General features: G+C 38.8%; 1 protein-coding gene across 3 annotated transcripts in view; it reads left to right on the forward strand.

Annotated features, from left to right (window-relative positions):
* ascc3 (activating signal cointegrator 1 complex subunit 3) overlaps positions 1–23,567 on the forward strand; it is a 251,624-nt gene that overhangs the window by 62,758 nt on the left and 165,299 nt on the right. For all 3 annotated transcript variants that reach the window (XM_041793322.1, XM_041793323.1, XM_041793324.1), the window contains exons 9-10: positions 17,493–17,696; positions 18,776–18,916. In XM_041793322.1, the coding sequence (XP_041649256.1) occupies positions 17,493–17,696; positions 18,776–18,916 (345 nt within the window). The remainder of the gene's footprint in view (positions 1–17,492; positions 17,697–18,775; positions 18,917–23,567) is intronic.

Consider the following 23,567-nt stretch of genomic DNA (forward strand, 5'->3'; position numbering starts at 1 on the left):
AGGGCTCTCATTCAGAAACGTCATGTACGGTGCTGTGAGAAAGTATTTGCCCCCTCTCTGATTCCTGACTTTTTTGCATATTTATCACTCTGAAATGTTTCGGATCATCAAACCAATTTTAATATCTCACAAAGACAACCAAAGTACAAAATGCGGAGTCTGAATGATTATTTAATTTTTTAAGAGGGGTAAAAAATTCCAAACCTAAGGAGGCACACGTCCCCACCGATACCAACACCCTCTCCTTCCTGTGCAGAACACAGACAGTGTATGAGCACAAAAATGAGGCTGAACGCAACAGCCCTCCATCCATAATTAATCCACCTTGATTGCATTACCTAATCCAGTTGTGATGTGGTTCTTCCTGCAGCACACCACCGTGGCTCTCTCTGATTTCTCAGACTTTGTAAACAGAAAGTGTTGGAGGCTTCGATGACGGACTCCAGGGTTAAATCCTGGAATCCTGAATAAATGTCACTTCATAAATGAACGTCGTGTGTCTACGGCAGTAAAAGAGGAGTTTGAGCACTGATCATTAGTGTGAAGGCTATGTGACTTTAAGAGACCGCTTATATTTTAGTTTTCCTTTGAGGCTATGATTTAGGTTCGTCTTAATTCAGTTTAATGACTCTATTGAAGGTCTAATTAGTATTTAAACCTTTCATCAGTGAGCTGAGAATTATTTATTTGTTTGTTTGTTTTTTTTTCATTTTTTTTTCCTGCAGAATTTACAGACAGACCCATGTTTGGTGTTTATGCTTCAAACAAAATGAAACTGTACCAACAGAAAAATGTTCAGATTAACTTTATTCATTAAGAAGCAGTTTTAAGTGCTAGCTACACTTTATCAAAAATGTTTTATATCAGATGTAATTGTAGTTGTACTACTTAGAATATGTTTTAATGCAACATTAACTTCCGTCTGCTCATAAACTCGGTGGGTCCATCCATTAGAGCTGCTGGATTATTGAAAACAGAGATAATCATGGTTAATTTCATGGATATCGAGATCAAGATTGTCAGATACTATTGCTGATTTTACATCTGCATCTGTGCAGAAATTTCTAGTGAATTGTGTTGCTTTGAGAGACAGCAACAATGAAACACGAAATATTATGATTTCTTGGTTTTATAAATGTTTTCAGGATTGATTCTGTGCAGGAAAAGTAAAAAAGATGTTCATATCAGTGCTGTTGTAATGGAGCATGAGCAGAGCACTTTAATACATTTTTTAGCCCGTTTTCTCTACTCATATATATCCACGTAGTCTTTAAAATGAATCATCATTGATCATTTCTCTTCTCTCACAGACAGGCTCTAAGAAGGCTTTAAAAAAATGGACATAGGTGCTGGTTTAGCTCAGTAAATAGGGCAACCACCCATATATAGAGGCTATAGTCCTCAACACACTAGTCGCAGGATCAAATGCTGGTTGACCATTCTCTGCAAACCCTAAAGATAGTTGACCATTTTCTGCAAACCCTGAAGATAGTTGACCATTTTCTGCAAACCCTAAAGATAGTTGACTGTTCTCCGGAAACCCTAAAGATGGTTGACCATTCTCTGCAAACTCTAAAGATAGTTGACTGTTCTCTGTAAAATCAAGAGATGGTTGTCTGTTCTCTGTAAACATTAGAGAAGGTTGACTGTTCTCTGTAAACACAAGAGATGGTTGACCATTTTCTGCAAACCCTAGAGATGGTTGATGATTCTCTGTAAACTCTAGAGATGGTTGACCATTCTCTGTAAAGTTTAGAGATGGTTGTCTGTTCTCGTCACACTCTTGAGATGGTTGTCCATTCGCTGGAAACCCTAGAGATGGTTGACCATTCTCTGTAAACTCTAGAGATGGCTGACCATTTTCTGTAAAGTTTAGAGATGGTTGTCTATTCTCTTCACACTCTAGAGATGGTTGACCATTCTCTGTGAACTCCAGAGATGGTTGACCATTCTCTGTAAAGTTTAGAGATGGTTGTCTGTTCTCGTCACACTCTTGAGATGGTTGTCCATTCGCTGGAAACCCTAGAGATGGCTGACCATTTTCTGTAAAGTTTAGAGATGGTTGTCTATTCTCTTCACACTCTAGAGATGGTTGACCATTCTCTGTAAACTTTAGAGATGGTTGGCCATTCTCTGTAAAGCTTTAGAGATGGTTGTGATGAAAATCCCATTAGTTCAGCAGTTTCCAAAATACTCAGACCAACAACCATGACATGTTCAGTGACTTAAACCCCTTTTCTTCTTCTGCTCTGAAGCTAGGTTTGAACTTAAGCTTCTTCTTGGCTGATTAGCAGTTTGTGTTGACAGGCAGTAGAACAGGTGTACCTCATAAATATCCGTCGGGTCTAAAGACAAGGTAAGCTGAAGTACATGTCAGAATAACAGAGGTGTTTATGGATGGAGATAGGACATACCTGTCTCTGTATCAGGACTACAGTCAGCTGATTAAAGACCCAGGTTTTATCCTGATAACTGCTGACTGATTCAAGAGTCGGATCAGACTCAATTGTCTAATGTAAATAACAGTCATACATGAGGCACTTCTTTATGTGGTGATCATTTCGGGGTTTAAAAGCTCTCTGTACTTCCTCAGCGGGTATTTCTGTGTAAAGTGATGGATTACCTCACCCCATGCTATCTCCATCCTCGCCCCCTCCATCCTGCTGCTGCTGCTGCTGTTTTGTAGGGAAATGAACGATCCTCCTGTTTGCTGCGTCTAACTCAGTCAGACACCACAGTGCATCTGCTGTGGAGGGTTTGTGAGCGCGTTCGTGTGCTCAGCATGCACAGGGATCCATAGGATTGGCTCTGTGCTTCTCTCTGTGTTTGTTTGTGTGTTTATGTTTGTGTTTATGTGGGTGTGTTTGGCCAGGTCATTTAGTACTCTGCATGCAGGCTTGGAGCAGGCTGATAAGCTGTTAGCAAAAACTGGCAATTAAAAGTTGATCAGGCTGTCAATTCAAATGGAATGAAATGGAACCAGAAAGTAATTAAAAGGATGGCATGAAAATGACAACAATTATATCTCTTAGCTTCCCATTACTGATGCACAGAGGAATTTAATTAGTTTAGGGGCTCATAAAGTGACTCCTACAGTAAACACACAATCATAACACAATATAGCAGCCACCAAAACCCTCTCTCTTTCACTATTAAACCTATACGCTGGGATTCCTCTGAATATGGACCACACTGGTGTCCAATTAGTGTGTTTTAAGTGGCTACTGGATTGGCAGATATTCCCAGTCCTCCCAGTTTGCCCATATGGCCGTAGGCTGTGTATCCGCTGTGTTAATGAGCCTGTCAGCTTCCATCCCACTCAGCGCTAGTCCAAGATTGGCTGATGGGCTCCTTCTCATGCGCATACATACAGAGGCTTTGGCTGGCGGTTTCTCTTCGTTCACAGACAGAGATTGCTCATCTCGCCGCGTTTTTCTGATAAGTCGTGAAAATGTTGTGAGCTCTGCTGCAGTCAGCTGGGTTTAAAGATTCAGACTCAAACAACTGCTCTCATTACAAACTTTATTTAAGCAGCCTGCTGAGAGGATGACCACAGCTGAGTACGGTCCTCTATAGAGCTTTGACTCTGGCTTTTAAATGTCAGGCCTTGGAGGATTTCTGCTGAATGGAGCCAGGATCATTTAGCTGATATCAAACAATTTGTTGGTTGTTCTAACCGGTCCTTGTTTTGTGAATTTGGTGCCTGATGTCACAGATTGTACTGTTACAGAAGTCCTGTAAGTACTTGGTGTTGAAGGGTCTGTGATGGCTGATGGGTCACAGAAACACACAGCATGCATGTGAAGTGCACATTTATGTGGAGCTGTAGATCTGTGTGTGAGTTTTATGAAGTGTAATAAAATATATTTCCTTAAAACATCACATTATTTGGCCCAGTGGTTCTCAGCTGGCCTGCCCTCAGGACCCACAGTCTCATGAATGAAAACTGGAAGCCTGGTTTTCTTCTTAAATAATAATGTTGAACCTTAAATCTTCAGTTTGTCAAATGTTTGCAAGGAAATGTCTGTATCAGTCTAAAGTAGTGTAGCCTCTATGTTATCTTATATGACATATTTAGTTCTCACCTTACCTCAGATCTTTTGTAATCTTTAACACTGACAGGTGTAACTGCATGTGTTGGGCTGCTTCCTGTGATGGATTACAATTTTTCTTAGTTTCCAAGCCCCCCCGTTGGCATTCCAGGTCTACCAGAGACCTCAGCGCACTTACCTCCATGGCTGTCTTCTCGATTTCAGTTGAGGTTAAATGAAAACAGCCACCTTTACAGAGTATTTCTGAAACAGTCTAGGCCTGGGTGAAATGTCCTGAATATCATGTCATGGTACTTTTCTCACCCTTCACTTCAGTGGTTCTCAATGTTGGGGTCGGGACCCCCATGGGGGTCAGGAGACACTGAGAGGGGGTCACCAGGTGCCTTAAAAAATAGAGAATATTTTTTTCAAATAATATCAAACTGTGTATTTTAGCCATTTAGTGAAAATACAAGCATGAAATTAGTTAAATATGGAATAAAAATGTTTATCAGTACTCATTGATTTTGTCCTACCACTGAGTCTATGCAGCTACCCAGACCTGGTTCAACTCCACAGCTTGCTTCTCTGACTCATCGTGGACTTTAAGTCCGTGTGAAAGGATTTTTAAAAATCAGTCTTTTATGTTTGTTACAGGCCAGCGTTTAATGATTCACCAGGTTGATTTTCAGTCATGATAAACATCTCAAAGTTTATAAAATTATGTTTAAAAATCCAGAAAAATGAGGCTGAACTTGGATCCTGACCCACCTGTTGAGAACCACCAGTTACATCACTGTTGGCTTAAATACAGACTTTTAATACCCTTCTCTGCTCTCTCTAATTTTATTTATTTTTAACATCAACAATCTTTTTCTTAACTATTAGTCCACTTAAACCTGCAAGAACATCTTTTTTTTCCTTTACTTTTGCATACGACTAAGGCTCTACAATGTGAGAAAGTATCCTACTAATGGCGATTGAACAGCATGTCCCACAGTTATGAAGCCTTTGTCATCAAATACACTGTCAAGTCAATACAAATGAAGCCAAAGCGTCCTTGATTTGCTCTGATTTTTGGGACATTGAGGAAAGTTTTAACTCCAAAGTGTCTTTCCCTGCTGCCCAGGTGTAACCAGTCTGGTTGACAGCTCCTTACGCTGTCAGGAATGAAGGTCAAAGTGTGGGAATGTACTAAGGCTGTTGGAACAAATTTCAGGGTTCAAATATGGTTCGAATATTTAAAAACTCAATAGTATTCGAAAGCTGAAGTTACTATTCCAGTGTGTTTTTAAAATATTTTTGCTGTTTATAATCGTTCTGGAGTCTCTCCCCTCTCTCCTTGGCCTCTACTTCATCCATATGAAGATGTAGGAACCAAATGTTTCATCACATGACACGTGACATGATGAACAATAAAGTTTTCACACCAAAACCCAGAGGCGCTGCAATGGCCACCATTGGGAATGTTTATCGCCAAGGTGGTGCACACGCTGGTGGTGATTTGGTAAGTGAGGCTTCACTACATCAAGAGAAGCTGATGTACGAGAGTAAAACCGCGCTGCCCACCGACAGTAACCCGCTGTGGTGATGGTAAACGTTCCGGTCCAGGTATTTTCTCCTGTCCCAGCTGGCACGTCGTTACCTGTGCATCCCAGAGGGGGTTTTCTCCATGGCTAGGACAATAGTGAACAAAAAAACGCTCTGCTCTTGATTCAGAAAATGTGGATCGCCTCGTGTTTTTAGGGAAAACATGTAGGGACAAGATAGTACCAACAGTTTTTAAATGTTTTGTTCATTATAAACATGATGTTGTCACCGTCATAAGTGGCGCAATATAGTTTTTTTTCATTTGACATTTAATTTCTAACCCGTTGTTTTTCGTTTTAAAGTTGATGATCAGTACCAAAATACCTCATAAAGGCCTCTAAATGGTGCAGGTAGCTGTGTTTGCTCTAAAAAAAGTACATAAAAATTGTGGCCCAGGTGGCCTAGTGGTTGAAGGCTCGCTCTATGTACGCAGACAGCCTGGGTTCAATTCCGGCCTGGGGCCCTTTACTGCATGTTTCTCCCCTGCTCTTGTCCCTGTTTCCAACTCTATCCACTGTCGTCCTCTGTAAAATAAAGGCACAAAAATGCCCAAAATTAATCAAAAAAAAGAAAAAGAAAAAAGTATATAAAAAAATAACTAACTACTTTTGCTTTTAGCTCATTATTTCTCCACTTCAATCTGTGATGTAATATTAGAGAGTCCTCTAGTGGACAAATGTTTAACTACACAGAGATTAAAGCAACTGAACTTTTCACATACATATTAATAAAAAATGCGCATAAATATTCGAATACAACTCGAAATCTGTAAAAAATACTAAATGAAATAAGAATGTGACTGTAGATAAATATTGACAGCCCTAGAATGTTCCACCTTTGCATGGACCACTCCTCATTTTAAGACCGACACAGTGGACAGGAGAACAAGTTCATGAACTATTTAAACACCATGAACTCTTTGCACCAGGCCTACTGTAGTGCGAAAGGTATTTTTAATTTGAAGTATTGATTGATGAGTGCTCTTGCTCCTCCATGGGTTATACAGAAGTTTCTAGCAGCAGCCTGTTTGTTGGATGCTTCATAAAGCGCTGAGGAGAAGCCCCCCTTTCAGCTCCTCTACTGTGACAAAGACAAAAGTTTTGCAGCAGTGCACTTTGGAAATGGTTCCTATTTGCACGTTGTTTTTTAGTTACATTTACATACATTTTAAAGAACCTAGGCAGTCCAACCATACACCCATTTCTATTTCTAGTAAAAAGTAATGAGTCTGTTGTACCTGCAGTTTAAAACCAGTCTGACAGAATGAGCACAGTTTCATCAGGAGCTTCTCTGGCCGCTGAAGTTCTTGATAAGCAAGTTCCACGGAGGCGGAGTCGCTCCTTTACGCTAACAGCTGCATAATGTCCATGGCGGTACAGTAAGTACCTCGGCACAACACCGCCATCACACCCTGGAGACAAGTTTTGGCAGGCACAGCTGGACCTCCAATGGGAAGATGTGAGTGCATACATTAACATAACAATGAAGCCAGAGAGGTTTTAAGGAGGAAATAAAAAAGCACTGAAGATTTCCAAAGATCATTAAATGACGGCAAATTTCTATTTACAACATGTGTGCTTTACCTCAAGGTGAATACTTGGGCTGGGCATACATTTGCATGAATTAGCATGTTTAAGGAGTGTGGGGACACTGGCTTTTTGTTACAAACAGACAAAGTCGATAAATCAAAATGAGGGCCAGCCGCTCAAGTGATTGTTGTGCCTCTCTGGTCACCACTGAGACACTGCAATGAGTGTGCAGAGGCTCCACAAAATAGGGTGAAGCTCAGTGGTCCATGTTTCTAAAATGAATATTTATAAGGTGGAGCCGGGTGGACTGGGCCTTAGGGGAAATAATTGGGTAGACAGGAAGAGAGCGGAGCTACCGTCTCTATTCAGAGAGAGCAGAAGAAGTCATCGCAGTCATTATGGAGACGATGCACTTCAGTAACATCTAGACGGCACCTTCAGTGGAGACAGCCTGAGATTTAAAGGGATAATAGCTATTTTTAAACCATGAGTCTCTCTCTACTGTAAGCTGATGAGAAAATTCTCAGTCAGCTGGTGGTACTTCATAAAACAAATGAGGGAAAGGAACAAACTGCTTGCTGTCTTTTACGATGCTTATCCCATTTGGGGTTGTGGACAGTTAGAGCCCAGCTGCCATTGGCCGAGAGACTTCAAGACTTGATGTAAACTTACTTTACTTAAGAGAGAGATTCAAGACTTGAATTTAACTTGCTACTGTCCCAAAAGACTTGAGACTTGACCTTGACCTCCCAAGAAAGAATGAAGACTGGACTTGAACAATCTTAAGAAAACAAGGTCAGAAGTTGAAGATATGTCAGGGTGTGGCCAGCTTTACATGACGTAAGATCACTTCACACAGTGGATAAGAGGTGAGGGAGCCTTCTTACAGCGTCAGAGTTACAATGCACATACGTTTATAACTTCTCCATCTGTATACAGTAAATAGATGACATTACAAATTAGTACAGTAAAAGGTAAACTGGTGCAGATATGCATTTGAGATTATGCCTTTAACCACACTGATTTACATTATAGTTAGTAGATTAATTAGTGCAGCTACACATATGAGATGAGGCATTTTACCACAGTGATTTATGTTATAGTTAGTAGATTAATTAGTGCACCTGCACATATGAGATGAGGCATTGTACCACAGTGATTTACATTATAGTTAGTAGATAAATTAGTGCAGCTACACATATGAGATGAGGCATTGTACCACAGTGATTTACATTATAGTTAGTAGATTAATTAGTGCAGCTACACATAGGAGATGAGGCATTGTACCACAGTAATTTACGTTATAGTTAGTAGATTATTAATGCAGCTACACATATGAGATGAGGCATTTTACCACAGTGATTTACACTATACTTAGTAGCTTTATTGGTGCAGCTACACATTTGAGATGAGGCATTGTACCACAGTAACCTACGTTATACTTAGTAGCTTTTTTAGTGCAGCTACACATTTGAGATGAGGCATTGTATCAAAGTGATTTACATTATAGTTAGCAGATGAATTAGTGCAGCTACTTGTATGAGATAAGACATTGTACCACAGTGATTTACATTATAGTTAGTAGATTAATTAGCACAGCTACACATATGAGATGAGGAATTGTACCACAGTGATTTACCTTATAGTTAGTAGATTAATTAGCACAGCTACATATATGAGATGAGGCATTGTACCACAGTGATTTACATTATATTTAGTAGATTAATTAGCACAGCTAACCATATGAGATGAGACATTTTACCACAGTGATTTACATTATAGTTATTAGTTTAATTAGCACAGCTACACATATGAGATGAGGCATTTTACCACAATGATTTACATTATAGTTAGTAGATTAATTAGCACAGCTACACATATGAGATGAGGCATTGCACCACAGTTATTTACATCATAGTCAGTAGATCAATTAGTGCAGCTACACATATGAGATGAGGCATTGTACCAAAGTGATTTACATTATAGTAAGCAGATTAATTAGTGCAGCTACACATATTAGATGAGGCGTTTTTCCGCAGTGATTTACATTATAGTCAGTAGATTAATTAGCACAGCTACATATATGAGATGAGGCATTTTACCACAGTGAGTTACATTATATTTAGTAGATTAATTAGCACAGCTACACGTATGATATGAGGCATTTTACCACAGTGATTTACAATATACTTATTAATTAATTAGCACAGCTACACATTTTAGATGTGACATTGTACCACAGTGATTTACATTATAGTTAGTAGATTAATTAGTGCAGCTACACATATGAGAGGAGGCATTTTTCTGCAGTGATTTACATTATAGACATTAGATTAATTAGCACAGCTACACATATGAGATGAGGCCTTGTACCACAGTGATTTACATTATGCTTAGTAGCTTTATTAGTGCAGCTACACATATGAGATGAGGCATTTTACCACAGTAATTTTCACTATAGTTAGTGCATTAATTAGTGCAGCTACACATATGAGATGAGGCATTGTACCACAGTGATTTACATTATAGTTAGTAGTTTAATTAGCACAGCTACACATATGAGATGAGGCATTTTACCACAATGATTTACATTGTAGTTAGTAGATTAATTAGCACAGCTACACATATGAGATGAGGCATTGCACCACAGTTATTTACATCATAGTCAGTAGATCAATTAGTGCAGCTACACATATGAGATGAGGCATTGTACCACAGTGATTTACATTATAGTAAGCAGATTAATTAGTGCAGCTACACATATTAGATGAGGCGTTTTTCCGCAGTGATTTACATTATAGTCAGTAGATTAATTAGCACAGCTACATATATGAGATGAGGCATTTTACCACAGTGATTTACATTATATTTAGTAGATTAATTAGCACAGCTACACGTATGATATGAGGCATTTTACCACAGTGATTTACAATATACTTATTAATTAATTAGCACAGCTACACATTTTAGATGTGGCATTGTACCACAGTGATTTACATTATAGTTAGTAGATTAATTAGTGCAGCTACACATATGAGAGGAGGCATTTTTCTGCAGTGATTTACATTATAGACATTAGATTAATTAGCAAAGCTACACATATGAGATGAGGCCTTGTACCACAGTGATTTACATTATGCTTAGTAGCTTTATTAGTGCAGCTACACATATGAGATGAGGCATTTTACCACAGTAATTTTCACTAAAGTTAGTGCATTAATTAGTGCAGCTACACATATGAGATGAGGAATTGTACCACAGTGATTTACATTATAGTCAGTAGATTAATTAGCACAGCTACACATATGAGATGAGGCATTGCACCACAGTTATTTACATCATAGTCAGTAGATCAATTAGTGCAGCTACACATATGAGATGAGGCATTGTACCACAGTGATTTACATTATAGTAAGCAGATTAATTAGTGCAGCTACACATATTAGATGAGGCGTTTTTCCGCAGTGATTTACATTATAGTCAGTAGATTAATTAGTGCAACTCCACGTATGGGATGAGGCCTCGTACCACAGTGACTTACATTATAGATAGTAGATTAATTAGCACAGCTACACGTATGATATGAGGCATTTTACCACAGTGATTTACAATATACTTATTAATTAATTAGCACAGCTACACATATTAGATGTGGCATTTTACCACAGTGATTTACATTATAGTTAGTAGATTAATTAGTGCAGCTACACATATGAGAGGAGGCATTTTTCTGCAGTGATTTACATTATAGACATTAGATTATTTAGTGCAGCTACACATATGGGATGAGGCCTTGTACCACAGTGATTTACATTATAGTTAGTAGATTAATTAGCACAGCTACAAGTATGAGATGAGGCATTTTACCACAGTGATTTACATCATAGATAGTAGATTAATTAGCACAGCTACACATATGAGATGAGGCATCGTACCACAGTGATTTACATTATAGTTAGTAGATTAATTAGTGCAGCTACACATATGAGATGAGGCATTGTACCACAGTGATTTACATTATAGTTAGTAGATTAATTAGCACAGCTACACGTATGATATGAGGCATTGTACCACAATGATTAACATTATAGTTAGTAGATTAATAAGCACAGCTACACATTTTAGATGAGGCATTTTACCACAAGGATTTACATAATAGTTAGTAGATTAATTAGTGCAGCTACACTTATGAGATGAGGCATTTTACCACAGTGATTTACATTATAGTTAGTAGATTAATTAGCACAGATGCACATAGGAGATGAGGCATTGTACCACAGTGATTTTCATTATAGTTAGTAGATTAATTAGCACAACTACACATTTTAGAAGAGGCATTGTACCACAATGATTTACATTTTAGTTAGTAGATTAATTAGCACAGCTACACATATGAGATGAGGTATTGTACCACAGTGATTTACATTATAATTAGTAGATTAATTAGTGCATCTACACATATGAGATGAGGCCTTGTACCACAATGATTTACATTATAGTTAGTAGATTAATTAGCACCGCTACACATTTTAGATGAGGTATTTTACGACAGTGATTTCCATTAAAGTTACTAGATTAATAAGTGCAGCTACACATATGAGATGAGGCATTGAACCCCAGTAACCTACATTATAGTTAGTATATGAATTAGTGCAGCTACACATATGAGGCATTTTACCACAGTGATTTACATTATAGTTAGTAGATTAATTATCACAGCTACACATATGAGATGACGCATTTTACCACAGTAATTTACATTATCGTCAAAAGATAAATTAATGCAGCTACACTTATGAGATGAGGCATTGTACCACAGTGATTTACATATTAGTTATTAGATAATTTAGTGCAGCTACACGTATAAGATGAGGCATTTAACACAGTGATTTACATTATAGTTAGTAGATTAATTAGCACAGCTACACATATGAGATGAGGCATTGTACCACAGTGATTTACATTATAATTAGTAGATTAATTAGTGCATCTACACATATGAGATGAGGCCTTGTACCACAATGATTTACATTATAGTTATTGGATTAATTATTGCAGCTACACATATGAGATGAGGCATTTTACCACAATGATTTACATTGTAGTTAGTAGATTAATTAGCACAGCTACACATATGAGATGAGGCTTTGTACCACAGTGATTTACATCATAGTAATTGGATTAATTAGTGCAGCTACACATATGAGATGAGGCATTGTACCACAGTGATTTATATTATAGTTAGTAGGTGAATTTGTGCAGCTACTTGTATGAGATGAGGCATTGTACCACAGTGAGTTACATCAAAGTAGATTTATTAGTGCAGCTACACATATGAGATGAGGCATTTTATCACAGTAATTTACATTATAGTTAATAAATCAATTCATGTTGCTACACATATGAAATGAGGCATTTTACCACAGTGATTTACATTAAAGATAGTCGATTAATTAGTGCAGCTACACATATGAGATGAGGCATTTTACCACAGTGATTTACATTATAGTTAGTAGATTAATTAGTACAGCTGCACATATGAGATGAGGCATTTTATCACAGTGATTTACATTATTGTTAATTAATTAACTAGTGCAGCTACACATATGAGAAGAGGCATTGTACCACGGTGATTTACATTATAGTTATTGGATTAATTAGCTGAGCTACACATATGAGATGAGGCATTTGACCACAGTGATATGCAATATACTTAGTAGATTAATTAGTGCAGCTACACATATGAGATGAGGCATTTTACCACAGTAATTTACATTATAGTTAGTAGATTAATTAGCACAGCTATACATATGAGATGAGGCATTTTACCACAGTAATTTACATTATAGTTAGTAGATTAATTAGCACAGCTACACATAGGAGATGAGGCATTGTACCACAGTGATTTACATTATAGTTAGTAGATTAAATAAGTGAGGCCATTTGCCTCAGTAAGTTAAGTTACAGTTAGTAAATGAGTTTGTGGAAATGTGCATGTAAGATGAGGCATTTTACCACATTGATTTTAGTCACAAGTGGTACATGAATTTGTACAGCTGTGCATGTGAGATGAGTCAGATGGATTCGTGAGACTGCAGACTTCAGCGGGCATAGTCAGGTGCAGTCCTGAGGCCAGAGTGGGCTTGATATCAGAATCAGCTTTATAGTCCTTGTACGCTTACGCAACAAGGAGTTTGACTCTGGTTAGCTTTCCTCTAAATGTATAGGCAGTTAACATGACATACAAATATACATACACTTGCAAAGTGCCACCATTAAGATTTGGATATGTACAAGCTTTTGTTGGTATTATTTCTAGTTTTTATGATTACGGAAATCACACCTGTGTACGGCTCAGATGAAGCGTATAAATGCATGCCAGGTTTAACCAGTAGGAAACAACTGACTTGTTCGGGTAGCAGATATCTGTGTTAATAAGCTGTCTCCAGGCTATAAAACCAGCTAAACCATCACATGTATACATCAGGCTGTGCTAAGCTAAACAGAAGCTCCCATTGAGCACCTAGCACAAACCACAGCTTCCATGCACCCCTCCCAGCTTAAGTGGACTCTGATAAAGTTGCTCTTTGATGCATTAATAACTTCCTCCTCCTGCCGACTGGGCTACGGGGGCCAACTTCCGAACAGCACCCCGCATATCCTCGCCTGACATGCACTCTTTAATTATTTCTTTCTCTGAGTGTTGGAGCGAAACGAGGGGAAGAGGAAAGTGATGACATACTTCTAATGAATCCTTGAATAAATAATACTGCTGTCTAAGCTTTAAGGCATCCTCAGCCAGGCTTACATGGAGAGGAGAGGAGCAGAGAGAGGTAAAATATGAAGAAAATAACAGAAAAATGGGGAGGGAGGTGGAGAACTCACCTGGAACGACAGTGACCTCTGTTGTATGAGATTCAACTGCAGCTTGTTTACACCATCAGTTTCTGATTTTCTCTCTCTGCTCAGGTTTACAGGCTGGTCATGATTGGACGGCACAGAGGCATACCTCTGACATTTCTGCTGTTTTATTAGTGCACTAGTTTTAAATTAGAGCGGGGACAGGTCAAAAAATAAATCTGTCAGATAGGGTTAGTGTACCGAAATGACTGTGAGAGCAAGCAGAGACGTGTCTTTAAATGTTTGTCATTTTATAAGTTAAATAAGTAAAACTAATAAAACCGAAAATGAAATGATTACATCTTCATTAAAGAAAACTCAAAGATCTTTCCTCCTCTGATGCCTGATTATGCTCTAAATCTCAGTTTGACTCATTTACACTTATTTGCTTTCATTAAAAGAGCAATTTAAGATGGTATTTTCCCTCAGATGTTTGCCTTCTAGATAAATAATGACATTTTAGCTCCACATTTCATTTTTTTATGCATAAAGGTGATTGTCTCTACCTGTACTCATAAAGTCAAACAGTCTCACTCCATCATAAACCGTTTGCACAATTAAAATAGACTTTGATTTCAGTACAAATGCAGAGTAAAAAATGACAAAAATATAATAATGCAGCTTTTTTTCTAAAACTTTCTTTAACATTTAAAGGGTGAAATAAATGATACTAAATATTAGGCATCAGGTTTGTTTTTTATTGTCTTTTATTGAGTTCACTGGTGTGGATTTAATCATTGAAGTCCCCAAAAGTCACACGAGTTCCAGGCTCGTTGAAAATGCTGCCGCAAAGATTGAAAGGCATCAGTGGGAAAAAACAAGAGCTAGCTTCAAGAGGAAAAACAAGTTAGAGGCAGCGATGTATGGTTCAAAATTTATTTAACTTAATGAACTGTGCTGCTTTTTGTTGCGTACGACACTTCCGGTCTGGAACACACTTTAACGATCACATTCCTTGGAAAACTGTCATGCAGCAACTACTCTTTTCTGCTGCAGTGGATCCTTTGGTTCTTCAGAGCTGCTCTGAGAACAGTAGCCTGTGCATGCAGTGCTTACTGGCAGCGAAGATAAATTGATTTCCAGTTTATAGTGCTGACATTTAGCATGGCTAATTGACGAAAACTATAAAGCTGAACCAAACGTTATCGGATAGGTGCATGAACTCGTGTACTTGCCGATACCAATACCTGTATTTTAAGCAGTATCAGACGTATTTCTGATCAGTGGATCACACTGGTGTATCAGTGATAGCAGCAGCATACAGTGTACAGTTCACTAGCTTCTGATGGTCATAACAAGCTGACTCGGGTTAGTCATGGATATGAGAAGACTGCTGGCTTTGGATTTAAAGGTTTAAGATTTACCAACATCAGACTTCTGCTGGAACCACACACAAAGGAGAACAAAGGAGAAACCAGGAGCTAAGGCAAACAAACAAATCACAGGAGAAACAGGAGACGTGACAGGTGCTCCAAAAGTTCACTGATAAAATCACAGACAAAACAGACATTTCTGGAAAAGACTTTTGGATGCAAAGCAAGCCTTTTCTGAGTAAATACTAACAGAGTGTTCTCTATGAGTTAGATGATTTCCTAATGCTACAACTAAAAATAAATGAATTATGAGCAAACTAGATTACTTGGAGAACCAATCGAGACAAAATAACATCAGGATCTATCATGTGAAGGGGAAATATTTATTTTCTTGATGGCCTGATAATGGACAAATTGGGATAAAGAGTCCTGGGGAAAAAAAAAAAAAAAAAAAAAAGCATCGCTTAGTTACTGCCTGCTTCATTGACTGGTATACAGGACAACAAGTTCATAAATCTGCAGGTAAATGGGTAATAAAGAAATTCTTCTCCATGGCACCAACAGGAAAGAAACTGCACCCAATCCAAAAACACCTGCAGAAAACACGGGTAAAATCTATAAAATCTATAAAGAGAAACCAAGAGCTGAAATTTTTCCTCTTTGCTGCAATAAGGAGAATTAAATCTATCTGTACATACAGATATATTTACGTTGGCTTTTTGGGCTTTGCACATTTTGTTCCCCTGAACATCAGCTGGATGTTTGTACTCTCCTGTGTGTTTACCCAGTCTGTCTGTCTGTGTAGGACCAATTGTCCTTCACTGTGGCCATTTCTCTACTTATCAGAGGCACTGAGAGATTGAGGGCCATCACCCGCACTCTGTTGCCATAGTGAACGCAGACGGAGGGCATCTTGAGTGACAGCTGATCCCACCACACGCATTTTCTCCTGCCTCATGCTTCCCGATGCTCCACTTTCTGTGCAGTCACCTCGTACCCTGCCGCTCAGTCACTGACATGTGGAAGCGATCACCAGGCTCATTGCACCATGTCCACAACTCTGCAGCGGCATTTTAATGAAGAAAACACTGTCACATGTTGGGTTGCCTAATTCTCTGAGTCTATGCTTGATTTAAAGGTACAATTCATAGAATATTCCTTTGAAATGACTCCTTTATGTCATGTATATTTTAGGGCTAAGTGTCTGAATGGCCTCAAACCCTACCAACAGTTTTTAAAGACAGAGAAATCCTTTGTTTAAATGTTTATAACAGTATGTAAAAACTAGAAAGACACAAGATAGAACATACTCATTATTACATGCTGTGTACAGTGTTGACCTGTTAAATCAGACCATTATAACCACAGGCTTCGGGGCCAGGGTCGGGTGGTCCAACATAATTCTTTTTAATGAATGAGGTTAAGTAGATGTGATTATTGCCCATGCTTGTGCACATAATAAACTAATGCAAAGCCTGCATCCATTAGTCAGTGTCTCAGTGTCCATTATTTAGTGAAGAGGAAGTAAAGAATATTGTTTAAGAAAAGAGCACATTTCTAATTCCTCAGCCCAAACAGTACCATGATAAATAGTGAGTTATATTTACCTTAATCTAGCAGATTTATATGTCCACATCAGTAGAATATGTTTGCGTGTTTTTTTACCTGATATGCCAGATAGGCTGTTTCATGAATCCACTGTGTGGAAATATTTCACATTCATGTTGGAAAGTTCTCATAAAAAGTGTTTGGGAAGGGCAGGACTTTAAAAACAATTCTAGGAAGGTGACTGGCGAAAGTTGTGTCTGTCACTTACATGGGTGATCAATCAGAGCAACAAGATGATTGAGGTAGCAGAGCTAGCTCCAGTGCTAACTTGAGCTATACAGGCTACCGTAGTGTTTGAATGGCCCCGCCCATAGCCACTGCCATCCTCCTCAAATGACACTGATTGACTGACTTACTTTAAACCTATGTAAGAGTTTAAATATTATTTTGTTCTATGCTATTCATGCAGTTTTAACTTTTCCGCAGGAGATAAATACACTGCCTTTTCAGCTCTAAGACTGATGGCCACTCCCCCTCCTGTGTGCAGTGTTTTAACCTTAACCTTCTCTGTGTTTCTTCAGATCGGTCAGCTGGTCTTTAAAGGGATGAAGCGTCTGAACAGGATCCAGTCTCTGGTCTTTGAGACAGCCTATAACACCAATGAAAACCTCCTCATCTGTGCTCCAACCGGCGCTGGAAAAACCAACATCGCCATGCTGACTGTCCTGCACGAGATCCGCCAGCACCTGCAGCCTGGCGGTGTCATCAAGAAGGACGAGTTTAAGGTCTGATGCTAAAGCACAAACATGTGAGAATTCATCGACTTTGGTTGTTAGAATGACCAGTGAACACACTGGACAACGTAGGCAAACATCCCTGTCAGAATACAAAAGGATTTCTTGGTGATGGGATCGTCTGCAATATCTAGGTGTACTAGTTTTGTAATTGTAATCTTAAAGGGGGCGTATTTCATCCCTTTAAGATAAGTTTATATCGGTCTCAGAGGACCCAAAACATGCCTGTGAAGTTTGCTGCTGAAAAAACACTCCAGTATTGGATTTGTGCAGGTCTGAAAAAACTCCTCTGTTTCAGCCCTGCTCAGAACAAGTGGTTTCTGTGTCTGTGGCTTTAAATGTAAATGAGGTGTCTGACTCTACCCCTAACTCCGCCCCTCTCAGGGAACAGATGGCTTAATGGATGTGCCTCTCCTGATACTCTCTCAGCTGCTGAGAGGAGGGCAACTTTCTCCAAGCGGGGGAGGCCACCTGAACCTGGGGGCGGGGCTAACTCCCCACATGACATCATGAGGGGAAAATCTACGAACGGCTTATTTCAGCACACATTTTCTGGAAAGGGGGGGGTTGGGGTCTGATTCTTGGGGGATTGTGGACAGACCAGGGGCACATACTTTTATTAGGAAAGCCTGAAAAAGTTATTTTTGCATAATATGTCCCCTTTAATCTTTTTAAGATTTTTGGATTAAACCACTTAAAACACATAAAAGAGGCTATTTCTAAACCTTAATTGTGATGTAACAACCACTCGTGAATATTTCTCCAGTCTAATAGGCTTTGCTGTCTCTCATGTGGGCTCACACACAAAAACACTTGTGGTGCCAGCCAGTGACAATGGACACTTTTCATACATCACCATTACACTTCACCCGTGCAGGTGGCTGGCGTCATATTTCTCAATAAATTGTGATTTGTGCAGGTTGCCAGGGAACAAATGATCCAGCCTGTGTTTGTTCATTTATCACCACAGTGTCCTTCCAGTCCCACTCTGCCGTTCTGCCCCACCACACCCCCATCCTCTGCTCCCCCCTATCTCTTCTCCAGCCCATTCATCTCCTCTCTCTCTGCAGATTGTATACGTGGCTCCGATGAAGGCCTTGGCAGCTGAGATGACTAATTACTTCAGTAAGCGTTTGGAACCACTGGGCATCACTGTTAAAGAACTCACCGGAGACATGCAGCTAACCAAAGGAGAGATCCTACGGACGCAGGTACACACAAGCGTGCACGCATGCATGCACACACATTTAGAGTTCTGTCATGGCTCACAGTAAGAGCACAAAAAGTAGTGCCTCCTCCAGCTTTCCCCTCTGCTCCTGTGTTCTCTAGCACCCCCATGTGGATTCAATTAGGACATTTATTAAAGCTAGTTTCATCATTCTTTCTCAGACTGCATCAGTCACAATTCTGCCAATCAGTGTGCACAAATGCATGCTAACTACACCTCTGATTTCACTTTTAACAGCTGCTGGGGGACACATTTAGACTGACCTTTAACCAGAGAATACATCCACAATGTTTACAAGGCCTTACCTTTACCTGTGTCTCCATAATGTTTAAAAAAGCAACCTGATGTACAAAGAAATAAAACAAGTGTAGTTTATGAGAAGTTTTATTCTCATTATTTTTAGCAATGTGATAAGAAGATGTTGGTTTGAAAGTGGAAGGGGTCTGCCAGAATTAAATATTTACATTTGTTAACACAATTAAACAGACCTCTCCAGAAACATGATATATTATAATTAAGCTCAAAGTAAACATGGTAAATAGAATGACTTGCAGAGACTATTTTATGCATACATTTCTGAGGTTCATGAATTTAAAACTTTAGAGTAGCAGTATGCATACGTGTTATTCAGTTTAGCCTCGAAGAAAGAAAAGGAGACAACCATGGCCGCCACTCAGGTGGGCATTTTTATGCTCTATGAGGACAGTAGTGTCTGTCCTGCTGCCATGAATGTTTTTTTTATTAGACGTTAGGGTTGGGTGTCCATTCTGCTTTTTCCAATACCGGAGCAAAATCTATACCTTTAGAACGGTGCCCGAACTGATAGAGAAGCACTTTAAAGTCAGCCAGTGAACAAAAGCTGTCTTTGTAAACGATTGAGAGAAAGATCTTAAAAAAAGAGCCAGCGGCAGACTCAGGATGTCTGAGAGGAAGAGGCTAAAGTGATTACAAAGGGCAGCTGTCAATGCAATGGAGCATAGCATGCAAACGCTGTCAGGCATTTTTAGTTACAACATCAGGGTTAGATTAATATTCTTATTATGTGATTATAGCTTTGTGACAGAACTGATAAGGAATTATGAATTATATAGCCGTGTATTGCTGAGGAATTGTCAACAGCAAAGTGGCACATATAGTATGCAAAAAAGGGGAGCAATGACTTGTTAGCTTATCAATAAAAGTCCGTAGTATAGATGGCAGTCAGAACTGAGAATCTGAGGCCCTCTGATGTAGTAAAAATCCTTTTTTCTCCAAAGAGTCTTCATCAGGACATAATGAGCAGATAAAAAAAAAACCAAAAAAAACAGGTGTTAAAGTACAGAAAAGTATCACGTGACACAATCACGTGAAAAAAGATCACCACGACATATAAAAAAACATACAAACATGATACAACACAGAACTCTTGTTGGAATAGCAATATAAATAGTTCATGATATACAACATTTAAGGGCCTTCACTGATTTTAGTGAGAAAGGTCCCAAAAGGGATTCATCACAACAACTGTCAAAACTACATCAAACCTGGACTCAGTAACGTGACAGCTAGGTAGCACTCACCCGCCTATTTTCTGGCATATATAGTGTTTGGAGGAGCTTGCAGGGTAGGGAAGGGCACTTTGCCCTTTTTCCCCCATTGGAAGGGCACCCAAGACAAGAACTTTACATCGCTGTGTCCACTGGATGGGAACATCAGAAGGCACTAAACCAAGTATTGTCCAGTAAAAGGTCGATCACTTTACCACCTTTATCCACTGGACTTGTACCAGACTTGAGTGGTCATCCCAAATCCACATGAGTTGTGCCTGAGACTACATCTTCAAATGGACTCAGACCTGGTCCCATCATACAGTTACACTTACCTTCACATTCACCAAACTGGACCAGTCTTTGGGGTCAGGATTTCTAAGAACAGGGCTTGGGTTCCACCGTTAAAAGTGGGATCATTTGTGTCTCAGGAGAGTTTGCCGTTAATGTTTCTGCAGAAATTTAAAGCCATGGTGGTGCTGGGTGATAGGCTTGTTTGTGTTAAAGTGCTGCACAACATTCTTGTCTTGATCCAGCTATTCACAACAGAGACCTTCCAGGAAACTCCAAAAGAAGAACCTTTACTGTGAAAAGTTCATTAGAAGTATTGTGTTTAGTATTGAATTAACGGTGTAGAAATAGAGTTACAGTGTTTACAGACGCTTTTATGACCACGATAAGAGCTACAGCTCACGTCTTTCCTGTAGTGATCAGTTGAAACACAGTTTAAGGGCTTATGTTGGCTTTTTCAGCAGCAGTGGTGGAGGAACTGTTTCATGGCAGAAGTAATACCGATGATGATACTGATATCAGTTTACCACCAAAAACGAGACACTGGTGTGGGACTGGTCTGTCTGACATGGTTATACTTAAACTGAGTCAGTGCCCTTTGATTACAGCAGCTTTTTTATGTATTCTTTGATTATTCCAAAGAAAATTGCGATAATCAGCAAGTGCCATACTGGTGTAATTTCACTTCTTCTTCTTTTAATAAATGATAAGGAAGTGAAAATATTCCTGGGAAGCATCATACTTCAAGTTACAAACACCCTGTCCACAGGGACTGTTTTATATTTTCGCTGACTGTAGCAGTTCTTAATCCGGCCCTTGTTTTTCCTCTGATGACACCCAGAGATCGCCTCAGCAGCAGCACAGAGAGGTCCCAGTGATAGTGAGCATCTAAAATCTTTTTTAGGGACAAGTAGCATCACCATCCGGGGTCAAATAGGTCAAAAGATCCGCTCTCCAATATTTATGGTTGACTTTGACTGCTGCTGATTGAATGTGCTCAGCTTCTTATATTTCCAAAATTTCCATGCTGTGTTTACTCCAAGAGCCATCTGTGGAGAGCTACTACAGCTTTACTACACCCACCACTGAGTCATAAATCATTAAAACCAGCCAAAAAGTTGAGTTGATTCATAAAGACACAGCTGCTGGCACAGATATGAATGAAGAGTTCAGAAAGGCTGGCAGGTAAACTCAACAGCACGACAGCCTGTGAGCTGCAGTCAGCACTCTTTATATCAAAGTGAAATATAAATAACTCCCATGCATATCATTTATTTCTTATCTCTCAAGTTCTAGATGTTTAGGCTGTAGGGATTGATTAGACCGAATAATAAGAAAGATAAATACTGTTTAACATTTCTTATGGGTTAGGGTCACCTTAAACCAGCATCAGCAGCTCACCAGGAGTCTGGCTGTGACATGCATGTACAGCTCATTCAGAAAGAACTCAGACCCCTTTGACTTTTCCAGTTTTGTGGTCTTCATCCTGATGCTACAGTTGTTGTTAATTTTTTGCAAATTTAAAAAGCTGAAATATCACACTGACATCAGCACTCAGAGCCTGTAAATGTAGCTCAGGTTCCTCCATCTCTCTGATCTTTGCTGAGGTGTTTCTACACCTTGGTTGGAGTTCACCTGTGCTAAATGAACCTGATTGGACATGATTCTAAAGGCTCACACCTCCCTATAGAAGGCCTCATAGCTGACAGTAATATCAGAGCAGAAACCATCAGGTCAAAGGTCAGAGGAGCTGCAGCATGAGAAAGCTGCAAAAGGTGAAGGGGGTCTGAATAGTCTGTGCACGCACTGTACGTGGTATCATGAGTCTGCTTGCTTGGCTATCAAGGAAAATGCAGAGAAAAATGATAGTTCTGATGTAGGGCTGGGCAGTTAATTGAAAATAAGATTAAATTGCAGTATTGCCAGCTGCAATTTTCAAATCACAAAAGGTGCAATGTTTCTTTGATCTGAAATTTGTGTCAAAATACAAGTTTTATTTTATTTTTTTTTTTTGCAGCAGAGATGTTATGCATGACATATGCAATCATTCAGGTGCCATTTTTTAGAATAGTCTACAAAAAATCCTATCTTCTTTATTTTTGTACTTTTTTTGTTTTAAATATAAGAATGAATAAAACCTTCAATGCAATAATTCATATCCAATTTGCAATATGAGTCAAAATGATCAGAATTAGACACTTTTTTAGATTTGTTCAGCCCTTGTTTAGGAATAAAAGAAAATAAAGGAATAATCACATAGCAAATTGCAATATTGGGGAAAAAATCGCAATGACATTATTTTCCAAAATCATTCAGCCCTAATCTGAAGTGTGTATTTCTCATCTTTAAACATACAAATAATACATTGCATCGTTAAAAAGAAACCTGAAATTCTTACAGCACTGCTTCCAAAATAACTTTGAGAAAGTTTTGAAATGGGTTCTTCTCCAAAGGTTTGTAGAGACATGATTGCAGACTCGAAGGCCTTTCTGCTGCATTTTTGCAAACCTTTACAGCACTACTGAATACAGAAATAATTTCAGACTTTTTTGCAGTTATGCAATTGCACAGCTTAACTTTGCATTGACAGTGTTGATTGGATGAATTTAGGGCCCTATGAGATCCGTTTATTTTTTTATTTTTTTGCCAAATTCCATTTTATTTTTTCCAAATTCCATTTTTTCCGTTTTAATTTTTTGGAATTCTGTTTTTTAACCTTTCCACTAATTTTACCATTAAAAAAAGAGTGTCTTGTTTTTGTAAATGAATCAAATGTTCACTAATTAAATAGAAATGAACTTAAATTTATTGAAAAAA

The sequence above is a fragment of the Cheilinus undulatus genome, linkage group 8, assembly GCF_018320785.1.
Source record: "Cheilinus undulatus linkage group 8, ASM1832078v1, whole genome shotgun sequence".
In the NCBI taxonomy this organism is placed as follows: domain Eukaryota; kingdom Metazoa; phylum Chordata; class Actinopteri; order Labriformes; family Labridae; genus Cheilinus; species Cheilinus undulatus.